Source organism: Leptonotus elevatus, chromosome 7 (assembly GCF_054856555.1).
Source record: "Leptonotus elevatus isolate MCC_2025b chromosome 7, RoL_Lele_1.0, whole genome shotgun sequence".
Lineage (NCBI taxonomy): Eukaryota > Metazoa > Chordata > Actinopteri > Syngnathiformes > Syngnathidae > Leptonotus > Leptonotus elevatus.
In genome coordinates, this window is record NC_141245.1 from 17991780 (window position 1) to 18002419 (window position 10640).

Here is a 10640-nt window from a genome sequence, read left to right on the forward strand (position 1 = left end):
TACAAGTGCATTCTTTCATTCATAAAGAATATTGTGATATATATTCTTTGTCCTCTGTAACAAATTCACCTCAAAACCACAAGATTGACTTGGGATCTGCAATTGGTGTTATGACTCACAATTCCAGTTGCAGATATCTACGTCCTGTAGAACTTGATTTCAGGTATCGGAAATGGGAGGTGAATTAAAAATATCCCTGAACTGGAATTGTGACTAGTCAAAATAAAATTGTGGATACATTTATCAGACGAGAGTTACCTGTATTTACAATTCCATGACATTCGCAAATATCCTTAATTCACAAAACAGTTATATATATATATATATATTTATTTATTTATTTTTTACTAACAAAAACTGAGTAACAGGTTTCTGCAACACACTAAGTATTGCTGATTAAAAAAATAATTTGACTCAATTTTCCCTAACCAACTTTGCGCAATAGCAAGTACACCAAGTTCAAGTTGACCTGACAACAGTCATGGGAAGTACACACACACACACCCGCACACACACACACACACACACACACACACACACACACACACACACACACACACACACACACACACACACACAGAGCACACACACACACACACACAGAGCACTTATATAAACATGCTTGACACACCCACGCACACACACTTGGACCCAATTTGCTAAATATGCTGACATTGTAATATTAAGACATTTAAGGGCAACAAAGTCGGTCGACAGGGAAGTGAACTTGGATGGAATGTCTGTTGATAGCCTTGAGTGTGCACAATTCCAGGAAGGATTAAAAAGAGTGTGATCCTGTTTCTTCTTTGTTTTTTATTGTTAAAAGTTTCCAGGAATTCTTTACAGAGTATTGTTGAACAAAAACAACTACCAAGTACCAAGTTCACCACTGTATAATGAAAATAATACATAATTAGCAAGAAGCTTGCCAAAAAACACCATCAATGAATTAAACCAAACAACACAAAGCTTCCACCAGATGGCGCCAAAAATGATTTTATTGCTTTTTCAGAGTACAAGTTCCCCCCAAAAATCTGCAAATGCTAAACCATCAATATGTAGTGGTTCACTGTAGAATATTCTATGAAATATGATTGGACAAGGTACATCAAATCAATTTAAGACAAAGCACAGGTGTCACCCAACTTCCACCTCCTCTCGTCACTTCCGCTTGCGTTGACCTCAGGCCCTCGCTGTTCATTATACTCCCCGCTTGCGATGGTCTCGCCCGGCGGGAGGTTATTGATGAGCTCGTAAAGGGTGAAGATGCAAAAGCAGATCTCGTCGTAGGTCGTCTTAGTGCCGCACTCAAACAGACAAGCAAAAGCCACTGCGGGAGGGGAGCCGGGCGAGGGCGGCAGTTCCAAATACGCCAAATCGGAGTAGGCGCACGGACCCTCGTAGATCACCCAGGGTCCGCGCCAGCAGTCAGGGTCCCGGGGGTAAATACTCAGGAAGACGCCTAGGTCCTTGCGCGCGCTGGTCCATGTTGGGTGGGAGTACACCACCCATGTAGGGGTGAGGAAATCCGGAGAGGTGTCTTTTTGTGATGGGTTCGAGAAGGTCAAATAGCGTCCGGAGGATTGGGCGAGTCGACGCGAGCGGAAATCCCGATGTAAATGTAGCGGAGCCGGAAAACCCACCACGCTACCGTGACAACCATTGCGAGGCTCCACCAACCGCTGCACCAACTGACCCTGCTGAAAAGTGGCCCCGTCATCCAGACTCAGGGCCTGAACTCTGAAGCCCAGCCGGCTGCGCGCGTTGCAGTACAAGAAATTGGTCCCGTCCTCCTCGTCCACGGACACCACCTGGCACTCGACACTCTGCGGGCCCGGAACGGTCTCCCCGAAACGCCACGTTCGCCCGTGGGTGTCGCTGTGGAAGCAGAAGGAGCGCGGGAACGTCTGGCAAAGCTTTCCGAAGCACTGCTTGCACTCGATGTGGTAGGCGTAGGCGGGGATCAGGAGGCGCCCGGACTTGAGCTGGATGCCGTGGCCTGGGCCGAGCGCAAAGGTGGCCCATTCTAGAAAAAGGAGAACAGAGAGGAGATGGTCAAATATGATGAATAGGTGGCAGTCCGGTACCAGAACAGTACTGTGAAATCCCAATTTTTCACAGGGACCAGGGTTGAAAATACTTTTAATCTTTTTTTCTTTTTCTTTTTTACTTTCATGTTTCTTTTTTGAATTTCGGTTAGTTTTATTGAGTTATTAGAGCGGGTTTGATAGATTTTATTAGTCTAGGGGTCAGCAACCTTTACTGTCAAAAGAGCCATGTTAGGCCAGATAAATAAGCTGCAAAACATTTGAACGAAACACAATGTGTTATTGTTAGGCTAATGTACTAAGGAAAAATATGCAGCATCCAAAAATTTGAGATTTATTTTCTTCTACCTTTCGTCTTCCGTTTTGGGATTTTTCTGTTTAATAATTATTTTTCGGTAATTTTTCATACTTCGTTTGGACTTTTGTGCCTTTTTGTTACATTTCTGATATTTTTGGCAATTTTATGGACAAATGGTAATTTTATGCCTCTCTTTTTCCTTTTTTAAACATTTTTTGGACATTTTTTCATTGAGATTTGATGGTAATAAAAAAAAGCTTTTCCTCTTACTTTTTGGACATTTTATGGTTTATTTTTATTTTTATTCCATCTACATCTTCCATCTTAAAAAAAAGTTACATACAATAACAGTTTTTTACTTTGGAATAAACTAATTAAATTGCTGTAATTTTGTTACAGCTAATTTAATTGTTTTTTTTTATTTCAAATTAGGAAATCCAAGCAAATGGCAAAGTAGACCACAGTAGCTGAAACCTTTTTCCTGCCATACGACTGACCCACCACAAGAAACTAAAAAAGAAAAAAAGAAATTCATATGCAAAAATAATGATCCTAAGGAAGTATCCAGTGAACATCTACTTTGATTAGATCTGAATTTAGAAAAAAGAAAAAAGGAGGTGCTGGACCTTTGAGCGTGTCTCCTATGACCTGCTGCGTGAGGTCAGTGGCCGGACTCCACGTGATGCCCTTGTCTGTGCTGGAGACGTAGCAGAGGCGCGTCAAGTTCTTCCCCGTGGTCAGCTGGAAGTCCTCGGTGGTGTGGCCCAGAATGGCGATGAAGAACAGGAAGAGGGTGCCCGTGAAGTCGTCGTACACCGGGCACGGGTTCATGGAGCGGTGGCCCGGTAAGTATGCCGTTCCGAGAGCATTCATGTCTTCCCACTGGAAATCAAGAGGAGGATTCCGTATTTAAACTCTTGTTTTGTTGACGTTAATGGAAAACAGAAGATAAGCATCCCAATGAAGGTCTGCCACCTCAACGTAGTTCCTGTAGAATGTCCCTCTCCTCATGACCAGCAGGTGAGCCTGGGAGTCGGACGGGCTGAACCTTTCTTCACAGAAGGCCAAGAAGGAGCTGCATTGAGGCAGATAGAGCAACGCCGGCACTCGGTAGGTCACCCCGTTCGGCTCCTTGCGGAAAAGAACCGACCTCGCTGGGAAATACGGCGCAGTCATCGTGCTTGGACTGACTGCAATTGTAAAGAATTGTTGATTTATGACTGAAATGTTGATACAGATCTTGTATTGATGTCATTGTAAGAAGAACCCAAATAGATAAATATTCGAAAAGAAAGGTACCTACATTGAGCTGCTGCTTTGTGGCAAGCTAACTGTGAGTGTGATGTTCAAGTGGGCTTTTAGTTTAGCATGTTTTGGGGTAATGGGGGGCCCCTCCCCTCCATGTGGTCTATTCAACGCACCAGCTTAGTATGCTTTTCACTGACCCAGAAATGGACCGCACTCATCAAGTCTACAGCTTTGGATGAATCAGCGGAGAGCGGCCATTGTGGAGATGAAAGGTCATGTGGTTGTTTTGGGGGCAAGCTGAATAAAGATTGGATGAGCAGGATGCAAGGTTTTTTTTGTTTGTTTTTTACATTGCCCACGTTCATTTTGTGTGATTAATTATCAGCTAAACAACCGAATGAGAGCAAAATAATATTATTTTAGATATACAACTCAAAATACTGTATATTTTTATGTGTAATTATTTCACCATTTAAATTTTTTAACTTGTATATTTTATTATTATTAATAATATTATATACAGACACAAATGGGCTGTTATTCTTATTCTAGATATTTTTTAATCACTAGAAATATATATGAAAACCAATAATAAAACCAAAAACTTATTAGTAATTATTATAATTGTAAGATGCTTTTATATATATGTTGCATATTTCGAAATATTCTATTTTTATTTTTGGGGGGAAAAGCACAAGGAATATATGTCAAATTGTTATCTTTTTTTTATGTAATGATTTCGAATGATACAAAATAGCATTGCGATCATTTGAAGATATTGTTTAAGACGTTTGAGAACGTCTCCCTTAAATTTGTCAATGAAAATCAGGACCACAGCAGAGTGATCAGTACCATGGATAAAGTAAGAAGAATTTGCCCGTTGTGTTTTCCAAAATTTTACATCTGACTCTTATAAATGCGTTTCTTGAAGTAACATTAAGTCAGCTCCTGATTTTTATTTTATTAAAAAAATAGCAAACAAGATGCTTCCCGTTTAGTTCCCAGACCTTTATATTTCTGTCATCGATTCATAGCAAACAGTGTATGTGACGTCATCAAAACGCGACTGTCATCCACATGGTAGCTACTAGCTGTTTGAAGTTCCTGTCGTCTCGTCTTATTTCTTCCAAACCGCCCCATAAAACAAATGCTATGGCGGGAGAAGCTGTCTTTTTTTCAATTTATTTTTTAGCTTAATGTTTTTGACTACACGCGAGAGCGTCTTTTAAGCAATTGTTTTATACGTAAATACAAGGACTGCCGGAAAAGAAATAAGTAAGTACAAGGTTGCTAAGTGTTTGTGTGTGGGAGGGGGACTGATTAACTGATTTTCGAAATATTGTTTGACCCGACCTCCAAAAACAGCTGTCATTGTTTATGTAAAAATCATACAGAAATCAAATAATCTCTTTATCTGTAAGCCATTTATTTTCAAGGTGTAATGCTGTAAGATATAGTGGAAATTATTTTGAAGTGTAATATTTGTGGTAAATAAACTGTTTAAAACTGGATTTTCAACTCTGGCTGTGCATTCAATACATGTCAGGGTTCCTCTGTGCTCATCATAAAAACATTTAAAATATAGAGTCAATCATTATTATTTTGTTGTTGTTGTAAATCTCAGTCTATATCCCCTGAAAATAGCAAACTTAAGCATGGCAGAAGTTACCGCCATTATTCTTTTTTTCTCTCTGCTTTCTCAGCATGGCCAAGCTGTGGCGTGAGGGTCACTCCACGGCCATTTTGTGTGTGTGTGCGTCCCCGGGCCCAGAGGGACTTGTCGCCTCAGCTTCTGAAGGCGGGGAGGTTGCCGTTTGGAGCCAAGAAGGATGTGTCGTCGGTCGCCTCAACCTGCCGGGAGAGGAGGACTGCACCAGCGTGGCATTTTCTCCCGCCGCACCGGGCCTGCTTTACGTTTCACACGGCGACACTGTGAGCACGCTCGACCCAAGGAACCTGAAGAGCACTGTTGAGGAGTTCATTGGCGCTGGAGAGGAGGAGATCAACGCGTTGGCGCTTAACGAGAGCGGTTCGACTCTGGCGCTGGCCGATGACTCGGGGGCTGTGCGGATACTGGAGCTTCCCGGGGGGAAAGTCTGCAGGACGCTTCGCAGACACACCAACATCTGCTCCTCCGTGGCTTTTCGACCGAACAGGCCCAACAACCTGCTGTCTGCTGGACTTGACATGCAGGTCAGAATATCACTCACAAAACAGTTACTGGATTTTGCCTTAATACACCAACACAATTAATGTAGCCAAGGCTACATTTTGTGTGATGACTATTCCATAATAGTTTGTGCGAGTACACAAAGATTTCAAAAAGGTAGTAAATTTCAGGGCACAAGGGTTCATCGTTTTATTTTAAATTGTGATGATGGGCAAAAAAAGGTAAATGTAATTATCCAAAATCATTTGTAAATGTTGAACTTTTGCCGTCCAGGTGATGTTGTGGGGTCTGAAGAAGACACGGCCCCTTTGGACCCTCAACCTCCAGGACGTAGCGGAGGAGGAAGACGACCACCAGCAGCGTCCCGGTCAGCTTTTTAACCCTCCTCTGGCCCACTGCGTCTCCGTGGCCAGCTGCGGGAACATAGTGGCCTGCGCTGCAGAAGACGGACGGGTGTACTTGATGCGTGTGGGCGGCGGCTCCAAACTAGAGCAGCAGGGGGCGCTCAAGGCGCACTCCCAAGGGGCCTCCCAAGCTCATTTCATCCCGTTCCTCTCGCACCCGTACTGGCTGGCCACGGGCGGCAACGACGGCCACGTGGCTCTGTGGGACGTCAGCAAACACCCGGTGGTGACTCCGGAGGGGAAGGCTAAAGTCAAGGGTGCGGCCGCCCCGCCAAGGAAGAGCAAAAGCAAGGCGAAGAGGAAAGGAGAGGAGGCGCGAGAGAAAGATGAAGCTGATGTGGAGGTGACGGATAAATCTGGACCCAAAGTGAATATCGATCACGGGGATAAAGTCAACTGGTTGTGTCCTGTTTTGCTCAAAGGAACGGCCAGCCTGCTTGTGGCCGATCAGAGCGCCAGTTTGACCGTCTATCCTTTTCCTGAGGCCTAGATTACGCTATTCTACTCACCCATCTGTTTTTTCTTCAGCGTGTCCCAACCATAAGACACATACTCGATATTAGAAAAGTCTCACAGCGCACCACCAATGTAAAATGTTACAAAAAGTATTCGATAAACTCTCGCTATTTCTGTAGTGGAAAAACTGCGCGTCAGCCTGTTGCACACTGAACGAAGTGGTTGAAAGCAACTGAACCTTACAGTTGCCAAAAAAATATTTTAAAAAAATGGCGATTTAACAGAAGATCTACTCGTGTGCTGTGACTCGTTAATGTAGTTTTGAGGCTCCACATCCTATAAACGACTGCATTTTTTTTTATTGAACCACAAAAACATGGTGGGATTGTCGAGGAAGAAGCGAATGAAAGATGACAAAATGGGTGCGAATAGAAATGGTGTTGGCGACGTTTGAGTGCCCCCCATTCATTGACCTGTGGATTTTGGCAACACAAACTCTTCATGCTTTGCTTTCTAGTCACAGGTACATACAATTTAAAATATAAAACACTGAATGAATATCACATGGCATGGTGGATGGATCTGGCTCATGGGTCTTTGTGCTTGACATGTATGTGGTTTTAAATGTAAATATACCACTACCTGATCCCGAACCACTTCACTATTTCAAACTCATCTCACAACATTAGCACTTCCATGACGTACGTAGATTACCGTGGACGAGCTAGAGCCGATCCTGGGCGAGAGGCGGGGTACACCCTGGACTAGTTGCGTGCCAATCCAAATTCTGTTCTCTATTTAATGCTCTTGATTGGACTGCCACAAACTTTTTGTGCATCAAGTTGTCACCTTCAGTTTCCTAGAGAGAAAAAACTTAACAGGAAATACTTTTGTGGTTTGTTATAACAAAGCATGTGATTTCTGTGATAAACAGGACATTGCTTGTTTATTTTCACATAAAGATGTTCAGCTAAATACTGTGTAACCATGTGACTAATCACTTCTACGCAAACAGCTGTATTATTACCCAATTCTAGGAAGTGTTTTGTTTATGAATCTTCAAACCTGGCACAATTTGTAGTCCAACCAGAATGTTGGTAAGAAAAAAAAAACCTGAACCAATGTGTATGACTTGTTTGGCTGTACTGTGTAAGTGACTCACAAACTTGTAATCAAATGAATCCCACACGGACAACCAAGAAGACTGTATTGCCATTTTGTACAAAAACAAGCAAGAAAAAAAGGTTTTTGTTTCTGCAGGAATAAATTACGAGCAGTTGTTACATTCTTCACAACAACCCCACACATTCAAACTGCTCTAAAGCAAAACACTGTTGTCAGAGTATCAGAATAAAAGGCACAACGCTCCCTGTCCGCGATGAAATGACAAGTACATTTCATCCATGATGTTCTTTAAGCTGTCGACATTTGTGTGCTTGCAATAAATGTGCCGATACTTGAGCCTTATTGTCATATTTGAGCTATTCGCTGTTAGATTTGCACTTCAGATCAAGCAGTCATTCCATGATTCTCCTCCTTGCAAATTGGACTTTCACAGTCTTAATTGATTTGATTGAATATTTGAGTAAGCGGTCATCCTTTCAAGTCTTGTGAGCTTGTTGTCTTTCATTGTAGATGGTGGCTGCCCAGCGAGGTTTCACTTTTTTTTTTTCTTCTTCCTCCTCCTTTTTACAGCTTAGCCAGGCTGCTCTCCAAGGACTGGATGTCAGCCTCGGCCTCTTCCCCTTTGGCCCCGCGGGCGCTGCACTCCAAGAATTCCACCTTCATGGGCAGCTGGCTAAAGTCAAAGTCTTTGCCTTTCTTTCCAAGGTACACGCTTCCACCCGCCGAGCCATCCTGGGAGCTGAGGGCTGCCGAGCGAGTCACCCGCAGTGTGTTCCTGCACCAGGACATGGGGTCATACGAAGAAAAAATGTCTTGTATGCAAATAATTGGGTCCCTAACTAATGTTAGTTACTCACAGTTCCTTTTCTAGTTGCTGCTGAATCAGTTTGGCAGATTTTGCCATGGTGATATCTGGAAAAGGAAAATGTTAAATTGCAGTTATGGATGTAGTAAGTTGGCAGAGGAAGAGTGTGGTTTGCACCTTGTTTGTTGCACGCCACCAGGAGTGTGGGGGTGTTCCTGCAGAGCACAGCGTCCGTCAGAAGCACATACAGGAACTCGGCGACATCTCTCACTTCCTTCTGGAAGATGGCGCTGTCCACCACAAACACAATGGCTCTGGAGAGATGAGGGAAGTTGTGTTGACAATGTATGTGAAACGTGAGTATCAAGTGTGCTATCATTCTTGATCCTTTGGATATTTTGACAGTACCTGAGAACTATTTCAAACGGTTAATTAATGCACAATCAGTCACCTTTCAGTTATGTTCTCACCTGGCGGCTGACTTGAACTTCTCCAAATATTGTGGACGCAAACTGTCGTGACCTGGCAGGTCTATCAGAGTCCAGATGGTGTTCTGAACAGGGTAAAACAAAAAAAACAGGTGAAGTCAATGCAATAAACAATTGAGTCAAAATGAAAAATGGATAAATACCCACCCTATCATTTTTCACTTTATAAGGAGCACTGCTGTCTGTAATGGAGGTCTGAGTCCGTTTAAACTTCCCGCAGAGCAGCTGAAAATAAAACATACATTTTTAAAAAAGCATTCATATTTTACAGGCTCGGTACTTCATCCTGCTTTGGTGTCCACTCACCCGGCTGAAGAGAAGCGTCTTGCCAGCGTCGCACAGCCCGACAAGCAGCACCGCACTTCGGACGGTTTTACTGGTCAAGAAGTATTTGAGAAAAACTGCAAGGATTAGACAAGAAGGTACTCGCTGTTAATGTTCGTCAAGTTGAAGACAACACTCGAGTAGCCGATGCAAACAAGTGGAAGGGACGATAGCTTTAACCTTAGCCATTAGCTTCCTCAGTTCAAAGTTCACCAAAGACAAAGCGTGTTTACATTAATACATCGACGTGTTGTCATATGTAAAAGTTAAGTTTGATTAAAACATGCCAGCTTCCCAAAAAAACTACTATTTCGCCTTTAGCCTGCTAAGCTAACGTTAGCATGCTAACACAGGCGATGCTAACGTACCACAGGTGATGATCACAACCGCCAAAGCGACGAGGACCCCGATGAGGAAAAGCGGGTCCTGGTCTTCCAGTTGCTGGCGCACGGACTCGAGCGAGAATCCCAAGTCCGTTTTTCCGTCCATGTTGCCGGTGATGTCCGCCTCCATCGATCCGTCTGCCCGTTGAAGCTAGTCAAACGTGAGCACTCACTCAGCGTGGGGACACGTCTACTTCTTGGGGAATGGCTTGTACTGACGCCATTCAACCTGTTGGTGCCGCTGCTTCCAAACACTCACATCCATTAACGGTTTAAAACTAAAACGCGTGCTTGTAAATGCGTTAAAATCCCTACTTATTTTATTGAACATCGTGAATATATTGTAGTTTTAGCAAATAAAGCAATTCATGCATCGTTGTGCGTGAAATGGGTGGATTTTGTGTCAGAGTAGTCGGGAATGACGAGTGGTTTTGGTTCTCCCCACGTTAATTCCTAATGATTTCCTAATTGGACGATTACTATGTACAGTAACTACTTAACGCACCCAATTTAATACATCTTTATGAATTTATAAGCTTAAATGTGGTGCCTTTTGTGTCACATTAGTCCCCTAAATCACAAGAATTTGGTTAGGTGGCCACGATAGTTAATTGCTAATGAGGTTTCTGTAATTAGACGATTACGGTATTTAAAAGTGGCTTACGCACTGGGTGTTTTATCAAATAATTCATTAGTACATCTTTATGGATTTATAGGCTTAAAATTGCTCCCTTTTGAGTCACATCAGTACCAAAAATGACAAGAAGTGGTTTTGGTTCCCACGATCATTAATGAGGTTCCTGTAATTAGACTTTTTATTTTTATTTTATTTTTTTACAAATGCATCTATCCAACTTTATGATTTTATTGGGATGAAGTGGGTGGCTTTTG

General features: G+C 42.8%; 3 protein-coding genes across 3 annotated transcripts; 1 reads left to right on the top strand and 2 right to left on the bottom strand.

Moving 5' to 3' along the window:
• Nucleotides 1-1118: 1118 nt before the first annotated feature.
• On the bottom strand, nucleotides 1119-3530 carry neu4 (sialidase 4). Its single transcript, XM_086080808.1, has 3 exons — nucleotides 3322-3530; nucleotides 2973-3228; nucleotides 1119-2026 (listed from the first exon to the last, which is right to left on the bottom strand). Exons 1-3 carry the CDS (start codon nucleotides 3520-3522, stop codon nucleotides 1119-1121), a joined length of 1365 nt encoding a protein of 454 aa, XP_085936934.1. The 5' UTR covers nucleotides 3523-3530.
• A 1138-nt stretch (nucleotides 3531-4668) lies between these two features.
• Nucleotides 4669-8085, top strand: wdr53 (WD repeat domain 53). Its single transcript, XM_086080918.1, has 3 exons — nucleotides 4669-4869; nucleotides 5298-5787; nucleotides 6038-8085. The coding sequence occupies exons 2-3, from the start codon at nucleotides 5299-5301 to the stop codon at nucleotides 6656-6658; spliced, it is 1110 nt and encodes a 369-aa protein (XP_085937044.1). The 5' UTR covers nucleotides 4669-4869; nucleotide 5298; the 3' UTR covers nucleotides 6659-8085.
• srprb (SRP receptor subunit beta) lies at nucleotides 7815-9965 on the bottom strand. Its single transcript, XM_086080919.1, has 7 exons — nucleotides 9735-9965; nucleotides 9349-9443; nucleotides 9190-9267; nucleotides 9025-9107; nucleotides 8732-8868; nucleotides 8607-8661; nucleotides 7815-8524 (listed from the first exon to the last, which is right to left on the bottom strand). Exons 1-7 carry the CDS (start codon nucleotides 9877-9879, stop codon nucleotides 8314-8316), a joined length of 804 nt encoding a protein of 267 aa, XP_085937045.1. The 5' UTR covers nucleotides 9880-9965; the 3' UTR covers nucleotides 7815-8313.
• Nucleotides 9966-10640: the final 675 nt, after the last annotated feature.